Source organism: Eschscholzia californica, unplaced genomic scaffold (assembly GCF_041429995.1).
Source record: "Eschscholzia californica isolate CP2 unplaced genomic scaffold, dmEscCali1.0.p SCAF_1, whole genome shotgun sequence".
Classification (NCBI taxonomy): domain Eukaryota; kingdom Viridiplantae; phylum Streptophyta; class Magnoliopsida; order Ranunculales; family Papaveraceae; genus Eschscholzia; species Eschscholzia californica.
The window spans coordinates 29,291,456-29,313,704 of NW_028238198.1; the positions used below are offsets into that span (position 1 = coordinate 29,291,456).

The following is a 22,249-nucleotide window of genomic DNA, read 5'->3' on the forward strand; positions in this document are numbered from 1 at the left end:
TATGCTTTCAGGGAGAGGGAGAGAACATGCTCCTCAACTAGAACAAGCCATAGCCTGAGAGAAGGACGGCAAAAACAGTAATTTCACGCTCCTTGACCAACTAGAGTTCAGCTCACAGATGGCCATGCCAGGCCAGCCCTGAAAAGGGAGGAATATTTTCGAACACTGTAGTCTAACTTCTTCTAAATTGGTTCATATGATCTTAATAATCAAGGATGAAGAACCTCACCACAGAATCAAACTTCTGCCCAACATGGTAGACAATGACAAGTTACTCCCCTGCTAACACAGGAGTTCACTGTTTTTCATGTTCAATCGATCTCTCCATTCCTATAGCCTATGAGTAATATAACTATGGCCAGTTCACTAGATATCCCTCCATTCCTACAGCCTATTAGTAGATAACTATGGCCAATTCACTAGATATCCCTTGTGCCTCAGCTGCTTAGTGCCCGTGCAGTGAAATTTCTCTAATTACACCCAAAAAAGGAAAAATACTAGGAAACAAGAAAACCCAGGAAGACTCTAGGTAGAAATCCTATGTGGATTGTCGTGATTCGTGCTTCACTGATTCTGGTCCACTAAATAACGAATCACGACAAGCTACGTATGATTTCTACCAGAGGTCTGCCTACTTTTTCTTATATAGGATTTCTGGCCAGAGGCTTCCCAGTTATTCTTATTCTCTAGCATTACTCCAAAAAAGTGAAGCCATTTCATTGGTCGTCTTCGACTCTATAAAGACACATGAAAGAAAACTAGCAGATATAATTAGACAGGTAAACGCACTAGAGAAGTGATGGCATATAAGACCTTCACGAGACAGAACTACAAGATTTCATATATACATCTCGACTTATTATACTAGTACATGTTATTTTCTTCATAAAGATAGGTTTAGGGTTTCAAAGTTCATAACCTGGGAATCTAGCCTGAGCAGGATCAACCATATCAAGGAAGAGATAAGTCATACCTCCAACCCCTTCAAAAAGGGAATATGGGTGATCTCCTCCATGCATTTTTCCATCAGATATTAGCTTATTTGCTTTATCAAATAAGAAGCAAGCAAATGCTTTAGCTCGATACAGATACTTCATGTCGCCCGTTAATCGGTATAGCGCCAAAAAAACATAAGCATTTCCACTCACTCCATGGCAAATCCCAACACGCTTTAGTAGTCCTCGATTCCAGACCACTTCTCCTGCATCAATAGCTGCCTGCAGAAACTCCTTATCTTTGAAAACCTGCTGCCATAAACAATTCTTGTCACCCTAAGAAATTGCTTGAAAAATATAACCAAACTGTATAGGTGAAGCTAGATGAAGCTTGGAATAGGTTGGTCTATGTGAAGTATAAGCATAATCCCACACGGACAAAATGGGTCTCTCTGTTCATTGCCAGTTTTTGAGTTAGATGCCCACGGGCTTCAATGGTAAGAGCATCTTACGTGATAAGCTCAACGGTCACATGTGTTCCATGTCACAGGACAAAAAGACACATGTTAGATTTAAAGAAAGCCAGATAGGATGGGTGATAGGAATAGTCTTAGATTGACAAAGGGGAGTCTCAGGACTAGGAATATAATATCTAGGGCCTCTAAACTAATTGCAGGTGATTTTGAGTTGGATGCCCGCAAACTTAACAGAAAGTGTCCTAGTTGAATTTCAAACCCACTCCTTGTATAAGTCCTAGCAGATACGCTTGTCAATGATAACTCAATTGCCAGGGAGGAGTTAATGATCTCTTTTTGGGATCACTTGACATCAAATCAAGTTTCAGTGCCTAATGTCCAAATTGGGAAGATAGAACTCTTTAGTTTAGCTATTAGTTTCCAAATTATGCTACCCTAGGCTATCACTACTAACTGGACCTGTAAATATAAGGGGCTTAAATCATCAGAAAGGATTTTACCTCAGCAGCTTTGGCAAGGGTGAGAGCAACACCAGGGGAACCATGACACCAGTGCACGAGTCGATCACTTTCAGTTTCCTCGCTTGAGGGGTAATTTCCACTAGTGAGGCGATTCTGAATCATATAACGGAGAGTTCCTTTGACATCCTCAATTTCATCTGGTTTGAGTTCCATATCCATCAAAACATGAACAATTCCTGCCAAGCCATGAGCAGCTCCCCAATACTTTTTTCCATGCCATTCATACATTAATGGGCATCTACGTTTGTTAGACAACTTTCTTCCTTCCTTGATCATATCTCTAACTACTTCACCCTGCACAATTTCCATCATAACCCAGTAAATATGATCTAATCAAATGAGAGACTGAACCAAATGAGAATTAACTACTGCCTTATATACACTTTCACCCAAACCCAATACACAAATTCGTTTGCTTACCTTCTTCTAGAATGAATTGAGTCCAAGTGAAAAGCTTACTTACAGTGAAGGAAGATGAAACAGTTCCACCATTGATATGTTTGTTTAAGAAAGAACAAGCCCATAAAAAACCAGCTCTCCCATACAATAACTCATTAGGAACGTCTGGTGGCAGCTTAATCTGTACATATTTAAAAGTAACATTATCTTTGGTTCTAGTTTTCCTAGAAAAGCGAAGTCATTCTTTATAGAATTCTTTACCCTTTTCTCTAATTATATACCTCTTGAAATCGGGTCAGATAATGATTTAGCATTCTTTCATCACCAGCATGCTTTGCTGCCACTGCTCCTAGGGCACAAACACCAGCTCTCCCACATAAGAATGTGACATACCTTCCACCCAAACACATAAATCAGACCAACAACTCCATATGGACCATTTTGTGTGTGTGTGTGTGGAAGAATCCATTGAGCTGAAATTGATCACTTTTGTGATTGTGTAATTTAGAAAGTAACCCACTTCAGAGATCAGAACAAGAACAAGGATCTTCATTGAACTGAATTAATGTGTTTTCGTGTTACGCCCCAAGCCTTAACATTATCGATATGTTCCCGCTTTAGCCACCTCAGGCCCTCGCCCACTTAACTTCGGGGTTTTGATGGGATCAATAAGATGGTTGAACACGAGTAGGGTTTGCTTGGTAGGGTCGGAATTACTGAGTTGGTTCTCTTCCGTGCCGAGTTCGGTAACGCGAGCTTGTAAACTAAGTGGGGCAATAGGAAGGTTGAACACCGGCCGTGTTTGCTTGGTAGGGTCGGAGTTACTAAGTTGGTTTGCCCATGTCGCATTTGACAACACCAGCTTGTAACCTAGAGCTTGTAACCTAAAGCTGGGACAAATCAATATAGACCGAGGGTTAGGGGCGTCACAAATTGTATCAGAGGCGAGGACGACTCTTCGCTCAGTCGGATGATTATGCATCACTCGCGACAATGCCCAAAGCCCGGGCTTTAGGTGTACTCTCAAGCTTAGTGACTAAGTGCCCAGAACAAAAGCCCTTGGCCATAGGGTGTCTAATGGGGGGATAATATCAATAATGGCTGAGAGAGAGAGATTACCCAGAACCAAGTGAAGAAGAGTCACAAGCTTGAACAATTTGAGAGCAGAGATTGAGATCATTTCTATTGTTAGTAACCTGGTAGGATTTAAAGAGCAAGTAAGCAGTTCCAAGTGAACCAGTGTAAACTGTAAAATCCTTAACTCGTCTTCCACTACCATATCCCCATGTCTCCTTAACAATCTGCATAAAAAAAAACATTCCTTATCAAATTCAACTACTGAAGCAATTTAACAAACACATAAAAGGGTAATTAATGAATTAATTGTTGTTTGAATTTTATTACAGTTTCTTTAAGACCCAAAGCAGCTCGTTTAAATCTCTCTGAAATTGAAGAGTAAGGAAGATAGAGAAACTTGAGAACTGAAACTTCTTCACTTCCTTCAACTAGTGTTTCATCTCCTTTTTCTGCTACAAAATCTGGGAATTCATTAGGAAAGAAACGATCCGCCATTTCTTTAGAGTTTAGACCAGAAATGGGTTTTGTTTTCTGAAAATTTAAACTTAAATTAGTTAAAAAAGAAGAAGAAAGAAATGGGGGAATTTCCGCTTGTTGCTAACAGTGGAGAAGCAAGCAACAATGGCTATGTCTCAACAAATAAGAAAAAGCAACAATGGCTACGTGGTTAGTGGTTCGAGCTGCCACTCAGCTGAACCGGTTGATTAACACGTTTTAATAGATGGTAGAAGCGGCCAACTGCGTCGTCCAGGTTCGATCGACCAGAAGTGTAAATCAACTAATATTCATCTTGGATTATTATAAATATATATTATAGGGTTCGACCAAAAGTGTAAGTCAATGAATATTGAACTCGGATAATTATAAATATATATTATGTAATAAATTTGTTTCACGCTTCAAAATCACTTGGATAATTATAAATATATATTATGTAATAAATTTGTTTCACGCTTCAAAATCATTTATCAACCAAAAAATTGTAACTTATGTATGAATCTTGGAAAAAGATTGAGGGACCGAATTTCTTGGCCTGAAAGTGGCCTGAATCGCCGCCAACAGTTAGATTAATGCCACTTTCTCTCTCTTGATTAAATCAAAATGAATCCAACCCATTGGATGGTGATTCACGCTGCTTTCACGTTAAAGATGTCGGTTTCCCATCACTGCTGGTGAATCTTTTGCTATAAGAGTGGAATTAATTTATGAATTAATTAGCAATGACACACATTAGGTAAATTATTCATTTAGAGAATCAAATTTAATATTCCTTAATATATGAGATCCACCAAAACAAATTTTAGTGAATTGGTAAAGAATTAAGAGCTCAAATACGAACAAAAAAGAGAAATGATAGCAAAGTCAAGCTCAAATACAGAGTAAAATGAATTGGTCCAAATTCAAGTTCATATACAAAGTAAAATTTAAATAGTCCCATATTTGAGCTCAAAACATGGTGAATTGGTCCCAACTTTGAACTTAAATACAAAGTTTTTTTTTTTTTTTTTTGGTGAAACTTAAATACAAAGTTAATGTGAACTAGTCGTAAATTTGAGTTCAAATAAAAAGTAAAAGTGGGTCGCAAACTGAAATTCAAATAAAAAAATAAATAAAAGTAAATAAGTTGGAGATTCGAATTCAAATCAAAAGTAAATGTGAATTGATCGCAAAGTCAAACTTAAATAGAAAGTAAAGGTTAATTTGTCGCAAATTCGAGCTCAAATAGAAAGTAAAAGTGAATTCATCGCAAAATCAAATAGAAAGTAAATGAGAATTACTCGCAAATTCGAGTACAAATAGACAATCAAAGTGAATGGATGAAAGTCAAATACACAATAAAAGTGTATTTGTTGGAGATTCTAGGTCAAATTAAAATGTGAATTAGTCTGCAAATTCCAGCCCACATACAAAGTAACTTCTCTACATTCACCATGTTCTCAATTCTCATCAAGCAACCCCAAAATCTCTTGCAGTTCGTTGACGAGTGCTCTCTAAAATTTCAGCAATATGGCATAGCTGATGGAATTCCTGCCATGAGATTTAGGATTACACCTAATCTCAAGAAAAGGTATCAACAATCAAACACTACTTAAAAAGAGAATTTGGTACACATTTCTTTCATATTATTAGATAATTGTATGTATGAATTTAAGTGCGATTTACTCAAATCTGTATCCATTTCGTTTTATTAGATCATTGTATGTACGTATTTAAGTGCGATCTACTGAGATCTGTATCAATTTCTTTGTAGTCTGAAATTTTGGGAAAAAAATGAAAAGACCTTTATAACTTTATTTTTTCTCTTTTCAATGCTTTCTCTTAAGTCGCACTTATTCTTCTTTCAAAAAAAAAAAGAAGTCAGATTTCATCAAAAAAAAAAAAAACAAAAAAGAGTCAGCTTCAACAAGAAACAAAAACCAAAAAAAAAAGTCACATTTATTCTTGCATGGAAGCTTGGCAGAGATGTAATTAACTTATGGTGTGTTGGTTGACGAAATCATAAATCCGTGGATTCACGGATTCATGAGTCAAAAGTAATTCTTTTTGTTTGTTTGATAACTAATAAGAGTCTTAAGATTTATTATTATTTTAGTTTTTTAGACGATTCTTTAAATTTATTTTTTGATGAAATTCTTTTCTCGAAATTCGTTTTCTCAAAACTGTTTTTTTTTTTTGCAAATATATAACGTTTTCTCCGAAAATTAATTCCTCATAAATTTTTTGTTTCGAAAACCATTTTTTCCGAAATTGTGTTTTCACGAAAATTATTTTATTTCTTTTCCCAGAAAATTGATTTTCCCGAAATCGTGTTTTCCTTAAAAAAGAATTCCGGGAAAAATGGTCTTTATCAGAAAAACAATTTTCGAGGAAAAAAACGATTTTCGGCAAAACAATTTTAATGAAATAAAAGCTTTTAGGAAATTTCGGTTAAAAGAAAAAAAACGTTTTTCAGGGAAAAAAGTTCGCGAGAAAAAACAGTTTTGGAGAAAAAATTGCGGGAAAAAAAATTTTTCGGGTAAAATCAGTTCTTGGAAAGAAAATCATATGTTTTTTCGGTATTAAAAAAGGATTTTCGGAGAAGAACGGTTTTCGAAAAAAAAATCGGAGAAAAACTGTTTTGCGGGGAAATTGGTTTTCGAAGAGAAGCAATATTTGGGAAAAAGTCGGTTTTCGGAGAGAAGCAATATTTGGGAAAAAGTCGGTTTTCGGGGAAAAAATCGATTTTTCGAGAAAAAAATGGATTTTCAAAAAAAAGACGGTTTTCGGAAATCGATTTTCCTCGAAAAATGACTTTTGGAAAAAAACAATTTTTGAGAGAAAAATATTTTTGTTGATTCTATGTTTAAAATTTTAGTTTACTAATCTAAAATCCTAACAAATCTTAGGGGGTATGGTGGGATTTTGGACTAATACATAATTTGAATTTAGGAATTCTTAGGATTCAAGAGTCCTAGGATTTTTAGTAGCCAAACAGACGAAGGAGTCTTGATTCCTACCAAATCACATTTTTTTTGTGAGAATCCTACTTAGGACTCCTGCAACCAAGCGCACCATAAATTTGTTTAAAAAAAATATATATAGTTACTTTGTTTCAACCCAATGCTTCAACTTTGTCATTCTATCGTTATCAACATATTTTGTTATTGGCATGTCAGGATGCAGCTTTAGCTTTGTCTATGATCAGTAATCCAGATCCATGGCTTTCGACTTTCCAACACTCAATGGCTCCATCAAACATAGTTGTTTAATTTACTATTTAAGGGTTGGTCATGTCGTTTCACAATAAGCAGATCTTGCAACCACTGATGCGTTTAGATATTCAACCACACATGCAACCGTAATTGGAGTCCCAACTGAAGTCGTAAACACGAGCTCCTCAATTACTTAATCTTTTGGGCCATATGAGTTCATTGGAAGCTAGCTTTCAATGTTCTTTTGCTAAAGAAGAAGGTGGGGGTTTTCGAGTCCCGATTAGATCCAGATACAAGAAGAAGGCTTCTAATTTTACAACATCGACAAGATATTAGGCATAATGCCCAAAGAAACGAAGCCGAACACTATTACCCGAGCAACCAATATAAGATTTTCTTTACAATCGGAAGCTATGGGTTTTATAATTACTATCCTAAATGGCCAACTTATTTCGTGGGGGATGAGGGTCATATTCCATTAGATAGAGCTTTCTATAAAAATTGCACATCCTTTATAGAGGTAATTAGTATTACTTTAACTTCTTACAGTCTTGAATGGGATGCATATACTTCCACATATAAAAGTTAAACTACATTTTACTGATACTTGAGATCATTTTTTGTTACAGGGCGGAAAATATAGAGGCGATCAAGCATTTATACCATCACCAGTATCCAAGTAAATTTATATAACTGGAAGAAACATGTGAAGGTAAGCATTTCTAAATTCCTTTTCTGACTAGTTGAACATGTGAATATCATTTTCCGTATATTGAACTGAGCATAGGGAACTTATCGAATAGTTGTATGGTCAAATTATCTCCATTGAGTGCCTGGATGTTGAAACCCTCTTGGACGCCTTACTTCTAGTTTTTTCTGTTTTGATGTTCTTAGTTCCATTCTGTTTAGTGTTTAGAATGTCTTGCCTAGACTCAAAGATATGTTTTTAAAAGTAATATCATGTGTGTGTTTAGCTAAATATGTTTATCGAAAGCTTAATGTTCATATAAGAATAGATAACCTTAGATAACCTTATTATGCACAGACTAAAAATGAACATCTCTGGATTTTGTTTAAATAACTTTATTTGGGATGGATATTTCAATAGAAACATGATTTCGTAAAAAAAAAATGTGTTCTAGTATTGATTTCCTTATTCATATACATAGCAACAAATTATTCTTCAGTGCATGAACGAAGTCCCGGATTTGGATATGCTTACTCAACTTACACTTGACACTAGTTGAACCCACAAACAAGATGTTTATACTCAGATTATGATGATTTTTCTATCAGTATTAAAAGTTTTGGAATCATTAGTCAAATACTATTCTACTTGTCATTTACAATATTTCATAAAGGACTCTGTGACTTACTCTTACGACTTAATCATTATATTAGTTGAAAAAAGTATCATGATACCCCAGACATAGGGTACAAATTCGGAGCTTTTACTAAACATTGCACCACTAGTTGGTATAACACCTCAATTCATAAAGGTTGAAACAAATTTTTCTTATTGTTTAATGTATCGTCATCTCCTTGATGTCCCTACAATCAAATATGATGTCAAATCTCAACAATATGTAGTTTTAGCTTTTATCATTTTATGTAGGTGGAAGTAAGCAGTAATATATAAAGCTCAATCTAATAGAACAGCGCCCTCATCCTTCAGAAAAAAAGTTGAAGCACGTTGAGGTCGGTAATTATCAAAACCTATAGCTTCTGACTGCAAAGGAAAGTACTGCATTGGTTGCTCGGGTTATAGTGTCAGGATCTGTTTCCTTGGGCTCATGCATTCTTCAAACGTGAACCAACTCTCCGTTGATGCAAGGGTAGGGTTAATTTGCGGGAATGCTAGTTTATTTTGAAAGGAAAGCCTTTTTGGAGAATTATACTTGGTATTTTGTCCATGTTGCAAAATTAACAGTCTTCTCCTTGACGGTGGATCTAATTCAGGATCTCACCTTATTTTATAACAAGAAAACTTTGCAAGTCAGCTTCCAACGGGCCCATATAGCTCAAAGGATTAAGTGATTGAGGAGCTCGTGCTTGCGGCTTCAATTCTTACTGCAATTGCAGCTGCATTTTTGGCCGAATTTCTGAATGCATTAGTGGCTGCAGGAACTGCTTAGCATGAAATGGCATGACCAACCCTTGAATGGTAACTTGAGCAATTATGCTTCATGAACCATTGAATGCTGAAAAGTCGAGAGCCTCTGGATTATTGATCATAGACAAAGTTGAAGCTGCATCCTGACAAAAATGACGAAATAAAACTGTTATGATAATATAACATTCATTGTGATAATGTAATATTTCTTGGGAGGAAGTCGATAACCGTGTTCATCTTGATAGAGATCTACTCCTATATCCTGAAATTATGAATGTACTTGTTTCTTTACAATTAAATAGTCCATATGTCCTTCTATTGTTGAAACTGCAGTCAGAATTTGATTAAACATAAATATGATATCGATGTCTTTCTTTTTCTATGTTTTCCATATTGTTGCTATTCAATACTGGAAGGTTATAGCAGAAATCATTCCACGTGAAGTCCCCAATACACATATAATATATAGAAGAAAGAGGAATTGTAAGACCCAGACAAAAAGCCTTCAATCGTAAACGTTCAAGCCCCAATGCTAAGGTCGTGTCTGAGGGGCAGGCAGAGCGTCTGCGTTGGGCCCCCTCTACAGAGAGGCCCATTTCTTATGAAGATGACATTTTTGTGATTTTAAGTTACCGTATAAAATTAAGTGTGAAAAGACAACTAACGCTCTTGGTCTAGGTTTGTGCATTTCCAAGTTGGGGACTTGAGATCAAATCCCGTTACCTCTTTTTTTTTTTGTTTTTTTCCTTCTTTTTTGTAGTTATGGGGAGGTTGAGAGAATTACGGCTAAGTCAATCCTTCTTCATGCTCCGTTACACTTTCACTTTTAACCAATTTGTTGTTTGGGTGTATCTATTTTCATTTTTAACTTAGTCATGCTCACTAAAAGTCTTTGATCGATCTGTGGACACATTTTGATAAGTTGGAAACTAAATATTTAATATAATTTTGTATTTAGATCCAAACATTCCATGAAAATTTAAAACTTCATTATGTTATTTGTAGTTATAAATTTTTAACCTAAGGTAGAATAAACAAATCTTCTTGCTCGCAAGTGATTCCAGGTTCTTAGATTCTATTTCTTACAAAAATGAAATTTTAAAACGAAAATATTCTCTTTTGACTATCTTTTTCAAAATACATTTGGAATCATCTATTTTTTTCATCATCAACTGATAAATCATCTTGTATTTGGTTCAATTTTTTGCTCGTAATTTTTATTATACGAAAGGCTGAGAATCAAATTTCACACAGGCCCCTCAAATTGTCAACTACGACTCTGCTGAAAGCCTGGAAAGCCCGCGCATCTAGCTAGAATGTGTCAAGTCCTTCTAAAGTTGAAGCACACTCCACTACTTCATATGATTCCACCACCATCACTACTACATGTAACCGCCAAGGAGTTCAAAGCCAAAGAGACGACAAGAATAGAAATGGCTCAAAAGATGCCAAGAACTTAAAAAAAATCCAAAGATAGCAAAGATGCAACAAGAGGTAAAGATGCAGCATCACCAACTACAACTAAAACGAATGAAGTAGATTCCCCGGAAAAAGAAGTGACCAAATTGAATTGTTTTCCGGGCGAGTCATTGAAGTCGCAGGCAGACCAGCCATTGATGCTTGGCGTTCGTTACCATCATTTGATTTCGTCGATTTTTGTTGGATTATTATATTTAAATATATCTACATTGTTTTTAGCGTTCTAATGTTCTCATTGTCATTTTTTAAAAACTAATACAATTGTATAGATTCCTAAACAAAATCTGAGTTAGATATCCCACTAGACAAGTGAAAGGTAATTCATGTTGTTTTCAACATTATTTGTAATGGGCAAAGGGTTTTTAAACCTGGTTGAGTAGCTTTAATATTTAATTTGAATGGACAAAAAGCTAAACATCCCCGTATTTGATACCATTTCTATCTGAAAACATAGCGAAAATCTCCGTGGGTGAAAAAACATTTCAATCTAATTGATCTTTGATCGGATTTATCACGGTTGGGATTCAAAATATTCAATTGGGTTGAAAAAGGAATTCTTTGGTTATTTTCTAAAAACAGATATAACCAAAGAAAAGAAATTTGTCAGAAGTGGGATTTGAACCCACGCCCTCTCTCGAAGACCAGAACTTGAGTCTGGCGCCTTAGACCACTCGGCCATCCTGACTCTCTTGGTTAATGTTTGTTCATCTTTCTGGAAATAGGGTTATAAGTTAGAGTCAGAGCTCTACCAAAAAAGCTAGTCAATATTGGATACTTTTTTTTTCTTGCAACCAATAATGGATACTTGGCATGACCATTTGTAGAAAAACTAGGTATCAACTAAGTTAGAGTCAGCCTTTCAACAAAAAAAAAACTAAGTTAGAGTCAGAGTAGAAGAAAGAATCACATAAGCAAGTAAGAGACGGAAATCAATTTTTGGAAAGTAATATAATGATGTGAAGTAGGAGTGGAGAAAATTGTGGAGAGCTGAAAAGAAGGAATATCCCACAAAGAAATGTATTGTAGCTAATTAGAGTGCTTTATATGCAAATTGAGAATGTTGTATTGGTCAATTAATATGGATTATTTGACTCGGTAGGTTGCTCAACAAATTTAATCGTGCTGGATACACCTGCATATACCACGTATATATGTAAAGGAAAAAAAGAGAAGACTAATTTTTTTCAATGGATGAGAAACAATGTCCTATCAATCTCATTCTCTATACTAAATGTCCATTTGATCTTTGTGTTATTTAAGTTCTTCGTTACATCATTTTAACAAAAAAAAGGGTTCTTCATTGCGTAAAGGAAAATGGTCTGAGACCCGACCCTATCCGCACGGTCCGTGAGGACCCGTCGACTGAAGCAATCCTAGCTCGGGCTTACCAGACCCGTTATATCGGGTTGGAGGGGGCGGGATTCGGTCAAGGTCGTCTACTCGAGTCCCGACCCAATATGACCGACCGTTAGGGGGCCCGATGAAATCCGTCGACTACCCGATCCAATATGTCCGCCCAGTACACACACGATTGAATTCCATCGATATAAAGCCCGAACCCGCGTGTTGATCTTAAGATCCAAAGGTTGAGGTATCACGTCTCTTCAAGAAAGACCTCAGTCGTTGGATCAAAAAGGGGTGCCTGGTATAAACCCTAAGACGCCCCTTCGACCCTATAAATAAACTCATCGAACTCCTCATTCCTCTTTTACCCATTACGCTCTCCTCTCTTTGACTCTCTTTAGTTTCTACTCTCTCTCTCTCCCTTCTCATCTGAAACAGATCTCATCTATTTCAGAGATATCTATAGACTATGGTTATTGTAGGGTTGTGTTCTTTCTTTTTTGATTTTCAAATGTAAATAGTTCTCGACCAGATCCTAACCAAATGATATATTTGATCATACAGATCTTAACTGTTGGATCAGTTTGATCAAACAAATCACATCTGTTTCAAAGATATCGACGACTATATAATCTTGATGTATATTTTTTTATTGTTTAATCAAACAGATCATTACAAACGTGGACTTGACAGATACTTGTCACTTCTAGTTTAGGATGTTTTGTTCAGCAACTTAGATGGAGTTTGATCCGTTAAACGACGGATTTTTCGAGCCGGTTTCTAGCACCTCTCAAGTTCAATCTTTATTGATGAAACAGAGACATGTAACTCCTTTTGTTATTAGTTTAGTAGATATGTAATTTCAATTTTTTATGTTTTTTTTAGTCGCGGGTTTAGGGAATAAACAAAAATCTCTAGAGAATAAAAATTTCTACAAAATTGGTCAACTAAGATTCACTACAAAAAATATGTCCATTTGGGACAGCCAAAAACCGTCCCCTATGAACAATATTCTGTCCCCAATAGTAATTTGGGACAGTTTCATATCCGTCCCTGTTACAGGCGTCCCAAATATTATTGAGGACAGATATAGCGACGGATGGAGCCTGTCACAAGTTGTTTTTGGTGACAACTATTATCCGTCCCTAATAATTTCTTGGGACATATATTTAACCGTCCCAATTTGTTATTTTTTGTCAAAAAAAAATTACTAAATTCTATTTTCGAGTTTATCTGCAATCATACAAATTTCACATTCCCAATGCACATTGGATTATCAATAGTAGAATTTTATTACATAATTATATAACCAATTAAGTTTCAAGTCGAGATTCTCTTTGTACATTGAACAATGTCAGCTGAATATAGTTTATAACACAAGAAAAAAAAACACTAACAATCATGTAACTTTCTTCAACATCTCTTGCACACATCATCCATAGTTTTAGCATAGCAAGGTTCTTCACTCACTGAAAAAATAAAATGAACCTCATCATATCACAAATATATATAAAATGAATTCATCTAGATGAATTTCGAAAATAAAGGGACTCAAAAAACTTAACAATATGTAGGTGTAATTCAAATGGAAACAAGAAAAGGACCTCACCATACGCTAGTTGTTTTAACAAAAAGTATCACGAGTCCTCATCTGTGACCGCTACTAAACAATTTTACACAAAAACATTAATGAACAAAAAAAGTTATGATGATTTAAAGAAAAGATTAAAATTTGGATCTCAAATAAAAACATGCAAAGACTAACAGAATCACATGAAGAGATTACAAAGTGCATTTATTGGGCATTTTGGATGGTCAGACCACTGACTTTGGTTATCGAACTCGAATCAATTGTTACTGCCTGCACACATTATGAATGATAAATTTTTCACCATCGTATAGTTTTGACTTTTTTATTTCTATTTGTTGCTATAGGGCTTCCAATTTCGGAGTTCAAAAAAATAAATTTTTAGAACATCCAATAAAAGAATTTAGAAGGAACTTTTATAAACTTAAACAAAAATTTTTTAGGGATCTAAACCCTAAACTCTTTCCAAGTGTTTCTTCTCTTTTCTCATCTTCTTCTCCAAAGCATTGTTTTCTTCTAATCACTAAACCCAAAAAACATGGAGAACAAACCTAATATCTTTTTTAGAAGTAATGAAAAATATGTTTTGGGTTCAAAATAAACTGATTTCTAAGGTTTAAAATGTGTTTACCTCTCTTGGGGGGGATTAATGGATTAAGAAACTTGCTTTGGACGTCCTATGAAAGATGTATTGAGAGCTTGAAGAAATTTTGTTTAATGATTTCTAGGGTTTAGAATATTTTTTCCTTCTTTATCTCTTTAACTTTGTTTTTGATTTTAGAGAAATAAGAGAAGTAGGGGTTGGAGATTTGGGGATGATGAGTAAGAGAAGTGATGGAGAAGAAAAAATGAAAATTTTGACTAGATGTTATGGAAGAGATGAGATGGATGAATTTTTCTCAAGAGAAGAAGAAAGAGGAGGGAAAGAAGAAAGAGGGAGAAAGGACTTAAAATAAATATTAAATTTTTTTTTACTTAAAGTTAATTTTGTAAATTTTTTCTGTACTTCCAATACGAAAATATTCCCTCCAGATTTTACAAAGAAACATGGATTCCCTAGCGATTTTGTTCCCCGGATTTTTCTTTATTCCCCAAAGTCGCCGCTTTCTTTTGTAAATTTTGTTAAAAATATAATTATAAATAAAATTAAGTTAATTCATTATTACTGTTTTATTAGTTGTTTTTGTTTTTGTAAAACCCGACCTGATCCGCCCGACGGTCAATGATGGGCTTCAATTTCCCACGCGCGATCTGCCCGAGTGGAGCCCTAAACCGACTTCCATATCATATAGTAATTCCTTTCCACTTATAAAATCTCCCACTAATACTGTTTTACTCTCTGCTTCATTAATCTTTGATCTTCAATCACTCTTCTACTCCTGTTATTCAATTCTCTCGTTTTATTCATTAAAGTCATGAAGAAGTTTTTAGGTTATTTTCGTTCTTATAATCACATGTCAGTTTCTCCTCCTTATTCTCGTCTTACTTTGAATTTCGATATTTCTGATTCTGAAAATAAAAATAGAGCAACAAAAGTAGCATTAATTTCATCATCAAGAACAACAACAAGGGTATCATCAGGATTCAGGATCGAATCAAAAAGTTAAGAAACAAACAAAATGGTGATATATGTTACTGAAGAAAGAAAGAAATATGAAGTTCCAAAAAGATATTTGTCTAATGCATCATTCAAAGCATTACTTGAACGTTTAGAAATAGAGAATGGAGAGATAATTCAAGTATCGGACAAAGGATCAATAACTATTAGTTCTTGCTCGATCGAGTTGTTCGAACATTTATTCACTTTTATCAAACTAAAGGAGGAGGAAAAATTTTCTATAAAATCAAGTTGTATTGACCCTAGGTTGTGGGACCATTACTTATCTAGGTTGTTGGAGCGTAACTAATAAGTCAGTCGACATACGCATGATTCTAGGTTGTGAAATCTATGTCAAATTACATGTTCTTTTTTGTAAATAATAAGATTCGAATCTTGGTATCTTCTGTACTAGTGGGCTTCTTTTTCTTTTTAAATGTTTATTATATTAAAGTTAGTCGAATAAATTGTTTGTTTTCTTGAAGTTTGAAATCTCAGAGTGAGTTCTTGTTGTTTATGTCATTGACAAAAAGAGGTGTAAGTTGTTCGTACTGGCATTTACTAATCACTTCAATGGAAGCCTTTCATTGCTCCAAGTGAGAGGTTGATTATAGTGATAAGTTTCGTTCTTGATAATTATAAAGTTTTATAATTTTTTTGTATTGTGTGGGAAGTAATGAGTTTGGTCATGTAGCCTGAGTACCCTTCAAGTTGTGCCTTGTTTACTTAACATGATAACTGTTAGAATAGTTAGTCACACATTGTCCAATTGATAAAACTTCTCTCTTGTATTACTCTTTATAAAGATCTTATGTAATAGCTAGGAAAATCAGTACAATTTCTCTTTTCTTATATGGTATAAGAGCTTCTAGGTTTCTTTCCTGGGTTAGTCGTTTATAGTCTTCCGCTAGCCGGCGGCGGTAGTCTCATTAATGGCTACCTTCCGCCGGACTTTTATCGGTTTTTAGCTTTTACGCTTCTAGTTTAGTGTTTTTTTTCTTTCAAATAAGAGTAGTTCTCTTCTATTGTTGAGATTTAATCATTCTTCAATACTTCTCAATAGTATTTGAAAATGATGAAGACTAACAAGAAGAAGAAAGATCAAAACAAGAGTGATTTGTTGAAGAAATCACATGATATACTCTTCAATGATCTCAAACATTTCAAATGTCAAGTTCTCCACAACATCAAATCTATGTGTATCAGTGGTCCATGAATATCTATTTGAGAGAAATTTGAAAGCTATTAGAGAGGGGGAAAAGAATTCATGGATTTCTTTCGAAGAATAGTTATATACCCCATGTTCATCTTGAAACTATAGTCATAGTTGTCCAAAATCTTGATTACAATATGATGCACATTAAGTGTTTGATAGAATGTATCAAAGAAATCATGCTTAAAGATGGTTTTCTTCTGATGTTTTGAAAACATGTTTGTGGGTTCCTTTATGGAAAAAGAGTTAATTCTCTTAGTTGGTTTGCTCATACTTTTTATATCAAGATGAGAACTCTCAAATGTTTGTTTCTTTAGTACTACTTGGTTCCATTAGTTTTTCATAAGATTAAAGGAAAAGGAGATAAGAGAAGAATAGAAAAGACTTGAAGTGGGAAGGACCAAGAATGATGATTGCTAGTGGTAGAAAAATGATAAAATCATAAGATCAACGATCTGCATTCTATATGGAGTAATAATCATGTGAGAGCTATTGAAAGCAAGGAGTATATCTCTGCCCACAATCGGACAATGGGTTATAATTGTCCGCTTTCTCTTTAAATAGAGAACATACCTGGCAATGGGGCCGACCTGGCAATGGAGCCAACAAAACCTGGCAATGGGGCCAACCTGGCAATGGAGCCAACAAACCTGACAATGGGGCCAACCTGGCAATGGAGCCAACAAAACCTGGCAATGGAGCCAACTTTTCTTCAAATGGACTTCCAATGGAGAAAAGAACAACAACAACAACAACATCAACAACAAAATCAACAACAACAACAAAGAACGACAACAACAAAGAACAACAACTTAGCAATCTCACAATGATGTCTCCGTATCAATACCAAGTTAACATCTACAAATTTTAGCAAACTCATTAATTTTTGCCTAGCAAAAATCATTCGTTTGAGGGGGAATGTTAGAATAGTTAGTGCCACATTGTCCAATTGATAAAACTTCTCTCTTGTATTACTCTTTATAAAGATCTTATGTAATAGCTATGAAAATCAATACAATTTCTCTTTTCTTACAATAACTTTACTTGTATGCAAAAATAAGATGACCCTTGCTAGCTTGCAACCGCATAATACTCTCAGCTATGTTTGTTGATAATTAGGTCCTACAATTCAGTGGTTCCACTCTTTGAGAGGTGAGAATGTGATGGCTCAAGCCTTAGTGGTTAACGATATTGTCCCCTCATTTGGCAACCTAGGCCGAAACCCATAGGTACGGGATTCGTTCTCAAGTGAATGCTCTACGAGTTTACGCAAAAGCACTTGCCACTCACTAAGCTTGAGCGTGCATATTGAATATCTTTTCTGTTTTAATCTTTTTAATGAGAAAAGAAAGCCAAAGTGATCTAAACGAGTTGGAAATCCGCTCGGATTTCACGACAAATTTTTTCTCCAGACAATTTTCATCACTAAGGAGTAAGTCTAAAACATTTTAAGTCCGGAAATCACTCAAGTAGGAGGTCATCAGGTGGTGAACACAGTACAAAACAATCAAACTTAAACTTAAGCTTTTAGATGTTTATTGTGTTACGATTTTTGGAGGTTCAACATGGCTATATGGTTCCACCAAGAACTCTCATAATCCCCTAAAGGATATGTAATGTGTCTAAAGCAACGTCGATCCCCACGTTCTTAACATTATTGATACGTCAAATATGACTCATAATGGTGCGAGAAAATTTTAAAAAGATGATCCTTTGTTGGACAAGATTGACAAACATCTCCTTCGTCAGTGTAAAATAACAGATTTACTCCGTGGGGTTGGTTCTCTTGCAATCCTCAATGTCCGGAGGTTGGAAATCTTGCTCATCTCAGACAAGGTTGAGGATCACGTAGGCTTTCAACTGCCGTGTCTAGGATAGTCTCTTATCCGCAACTGATTGAAAACCCATGTAGAGAAATTAGGTGAATCTAGTTATTTTCTTTTTTTCGCCTAATGATACTAATTTTGTTCAGGGTGCAAAGCCAGTTCTTCTCAATGGCATCTGCTGAGATTTTTATTTTTCTTCTCTTTGTATATGGAACTAGCACATTCGACTACGGAGATAAATAGCTATTTATCAGCATCTTCTGAAAGATGAATACATTTCCTCGCTACCTTAGTGTTATTATTTATATATGTTTTTGCTTGCCCTATTTTTGATTACAACTTGCGGACTTTGCACAAACTATCTTATTATGATATCGACGAGCAATCATACTATGCTCATATGACCCACTAGGGTCTCAGTTGCGTGGCAGACTTACCGACTTTCCAAATTGTTGATATAAGTCAGGTAATCTTATTCTGCATTTTCTTGATTCAAAAAGTGAAATTTGAGGTATTTATCAGTTTGAACTTAGCACCCAAATTCAAAATATAGGTAGTTGGACAAATTACCTCGTCTAGCATTAAATGCTCTCATAAGTTGTCAAAAAGTTTTAGGTTAAGAAGAAGATATTTGTCAGAGAGGCAAATTGGTAAAGAAAAGATGCGTCATTAATGTCTGACGGCGAGAAGATGGAAAATGAAAAAAGGAGCCAAAACTGAAGTTGGTTATCTTCCGGAGGCATTTTGGTGAGTTGGTCATCTTGATGGGGGTCATATTGGTGACTTGGTCATCTTTGTGGGGCCAAAATGCAATTAACCTAAAAAAATTGTGTATAACTAAAGGTGGATGTTTTGAGGAAACAAGAAAAGCTTTCGAGGTACAAAATTCTAAAGGCTGGGGAAATCAAAATTTTCCGCCAACACACCCCTCCTAACGTCGCCGGGGAAGGTCGTTGATAGACGACCCTTGTCGGAATCTTTTATTTTCTATGTCTTCTCAACTCAACTCTTTCTCTCTTCGCCCAACTCTTTGCCTTTATCTAACTTTCTAAGTTGCGGCAAAGGGAGGACCCCTTCGCCATAACCCTTAGTCTGGAAATCCAGATGAAACAATGTCTGGATCTACCAGGCGAAAATAGATTTAAGTTGTTTTCTACCCCTAAAATTTGTTATATACATGATGGAGACCATCAAGATGGGCCTCATGACCGAACTAGTTAGAGGGTCTCATGGCCGAGCCCATTAGGGTTAGAGTTTAGGAGTTTCCATGTTTTAGTATTTCCTACTAAGTCTAGGTTTAGAAGTTTCTATGTTTGAGTATCTTTGATATTTAGGAATCCTAATTTGAGTCTATCTAGAAGTTTCTAAGTTCCTATAAAAGGAAGTCAGGTATGTCCTTGTTATTCAGATCAGAGAATATTATGAATCAAGTTTATTGTTAATCAAGTTTATCGTTTATTATTAATCAAGTTTATCGTTTATCTTTATTTCATCAGCTTTATTTCATTAGTTTAGTTTAATAACAATGGTGGATTCCATTACTTTTACGCTTCCGCAACAATCTACATCAGCTAGTATCAGAGCTTGAAGAATCTGGGAATGAAAGATGAATTTTTTTCATGGATACATCTCTCCTTGAATGCTGGATTTTTTTCCACGTTTAGGTTGGGATCCCTTTCGAGATTCAAAACAATTTTATGTTGATCGAAAATATGAACAAAAAATTGATACCGTTTCCAAAATTCCTCTATCTTACGGTCAATATCATATAAATTTTTGGATTCAACATATGGAAGATTGGTTCATAAACCAAGATATTCATGATGAAGATAAGGTTTTTCTCATTGAACAACATATGCCTGAAAGAATCTATGTACAATTCAATGCAATGCAATGGAGACTCATTAATCAAGGGAAAAAATTCGTCGACGATTGGAATACATTGAAAAACATCTTTAGGCATGTTTTTCTTCCTTTAGATGAATATTTTTCATATATGGAGACAAAGATTGAATCCAGTAGACAGTTCTCGAATGTTATTTCGGTCACCGTGTTCGATGGTATTGAAGAAGAAGTTCTTGACAAAAAGAATAAAATTTTCTCAATGCCGGAGGAAAAAGAAGAACAAAGTGAATTATCCTCTTTTAGCTTGAAAAGGTCAGTTCATTCTAGTTTAGATTTGATTAAGCCATATTCGAGTTTGGTTTATAAGCAACACGAAGATGAACGTGGGAAGATCGTTCAAGTGAAGAAATTCAAGGTTGATTTTTCCATAAAATATTATGGTGGCCAATACGCGGACAACCGTTTTTCTTATATGGACAACTATTTTCGGGCCGGATGCGAGTCAACTGTACTTGACTTAGTTGACTTTTATTTAATAAGGGGACAACTCCATAAAGTCTTAGATACTAATAATTAGTAACTTGTGGACTACTAACAAAAATAATAGTTAAAGATTGAAAACCTAAACTGTCTTCTTCATCTTCTTCCTTCTTTTTAGTCTTCTTCTTCTTTCTTCACTTCTACTAAAAGTAAACAGTAGTTTCTACAATTTTTTTTTATCAAACCCTAGATGGATGAAGAAGACAAAATCTCTTCTTAGTCTTATTCTTCTTTATTCACTTCTACTAAAAGTAAATTATAGTTTCTATCATTTTTTTTATCAAACCCTAGATGGATGAAGAAGACAAAATCCCTCAATCTGCACCTGAAGAAGTTTTTCCGGACGTTTCTATAATAGGCATTAATGAAATTGATGAGGTAAAACAGAACATAACTTGCGACGAAAATCTGGCAAAATCGGACAATTTTCCAGATTTTCGTAGCAACTTAGCTTCTGTTATGCCATATTTTCGCAAAAAATCTGCGAAAATATGGCATAACAGAAGCTAAGTTGCGACGAAAATCTGGCAAGTTTTCTGATTATGCCAGATTTTCGTCGCAAGTAATGTTCTATTATGCCATATATTTGCACAACCCCAATTACCAGATTCATCTTCCTCTTAACCATCGTTTTCAGAGTCGGAACCAACAGATCCATCTTCGTCTTCCACATCTTCTCTGATTTTCTCTCCCATCAGTACCATCTTCTTCTTCATGGTTGGTTTTAGAGTTTTAGAGTTTTAGGGTTCTAATCTTTGTCTTTGGAAAGATTCTACAACAACTCCCTTACCTTTGTTTGATGCCATAACCACCAATATTGCTTCTCCAAGGAATTTCTCTCTCTAGAAATTTGGGTGATGATGAAGAACAAGTAATAGAAGAGATGAAGACTAACTAACCTAGGGTTTATGGAGAAAGAGGGAGGTCATCAAATAATACATCTGATTCTAAGAGGACTTGAGTGAAAATAATAGAGAGTTGTCCCCTTAGAAACTGATGTCCATATAAAAATTTAATTTTTTTGCGTTGTCCACATAAGATAGTTGTCCATATAAGAAAAACGGTTGTCCGCGTATTGGCCACCAATATTATGTGGTGTTTGTGGTCTTCTTAAACAAATTAAAAGATGACGGGAGATGTTGCAATTTGTTGGAAGTTTCTTTCCTACATTTATTTTTGCAAGATTCTTTGTACTATGAGATTGAAGCTAGTGATTTCGTCCAAGTGGGTGTCCTTCGACCCCAATGCACCGTTTGCTCGAAGTGGGAATTAAGGATTGCATTGTTGAGTCTCACTTGAGGGCAAGTTCGTTATCGGTCGGGGAGTATGATGGAGACCATCAAGATGGGCCTCACGGCCGAACTAGTTAGAGAGCCTCATGGCCGAGCCCATTAGGGTTAGAGTTTAGGAGTTTCCATGTTTTAGTATTTCCAACTAAGTCTAGGTTTAGAAGTTTTTATGTTTGAGTATCTTTGATATTTAGGAATCCTAATTTGAGTCTATCTAGAAGTTTCTAATTTCCTATAAAAGGAAGTCAGGTATGTCCATGTTATTCAGATCAGAGAATATTATGAATCAAGTTTATCGTTTATTATTAATCAAGT

The 22,249-nt window shown here is 35.2% G+C and overlaps 1 protein-coding gene, 1 long non-coding RNA gene and 1 other non-coding gene across 7 annotated transcripts; 1 reads left to right on the forward strand and 2 right to left on the reverse strand.

Moving 5' to 3' along the window:
- Window positions 1–771: 771 nt before the first annotated feature.
- LOC147565856 (lanC-like protein GCL2) lies at window positions 772–5,411 on the reverse strand. 5 transcript variants are annotated; one of them, XM_086652335.1, is made up of 7 exons: window positions 5,317–5,411; window positions 3,736–3,869; window positions 3,451–3,632; window positions 2,613–2,724; window positions 2,396–2,512; window positions 1,912–2,226; window positions 772–1,244 (listed from the first exon to the last, which is right to left on the reverse strand). In XM_086652335.1, exons 1-7 carry the CDS (start codon window positions 5,354–5,356, stop codon window positions 906–908), a joined length of 1,239 nt encoding a protein of 412 aa, XP_086508461.1. In that variant the 5' UTR covers window positions 5,357–5,411; the 3' UTR covers window positions 772–905. The 5 variants fall into 5 exon arrangements, with proteins under 5 accessions (XP_086508461.1, XP_086508460.1, XP_086508462.1 ...); XM_086652334.1 differs by having other exon boundaries at window positions 772–1,247; XM_086652336.1 differs by having other exon boundaries at window positions 772–1,247; window positions 3,736–3,939; window positions 5,317–5,407.
- LOC147565857 (uncharacterized) lies at window positions 5,338–9,595 on the forward strand. The gene is made up of 4 exons (XR_015230305.1): window positions 5,338–5,476; window positions 7,065–7,620; window positions 7,730–7,812; window positions 8,716–9,595. It is a non-coding gene; the product is annotated as an uncharacterized LOC147565857 (long non-coding RNA).
- Window positions 9,596–11,293: 1,698 nt separating this feature from the next.
- On the reverse strand, window positions 11,294–11,377 carry TRNAL-CAA (transfer RNA leucine (anticodon CAA)). The gene has a single exon. It is a non-coding gene; the product is annotated as a tRNA-Leu (tRNA).
- Window positions 11,378–22,249: the final 10,872 nt, after the last annotated feature.

Coding starts and splice junctions, on each gene's coding strand:
- LOC147565856 (XM_086652334.1), bottom strand. CDS start 5,356: ATGAGAATTGAGAACATGGTGAATGTAGAGAAGTTACTTT. Junction 3,633..3,735: donor CTTTGGGTCTTAAAGAAACT/GTAATAAAATTC, acceptor TTTTTTATGCAG/ATTGTTAAGGAGACATGGGG. Junction 2,513..2,612: donor ATCTGACCCGATTTCAAGAG/GTATATAATTAG, acceptor AAATATGTACAG/ATTAAGCTGCCACCAGACGT.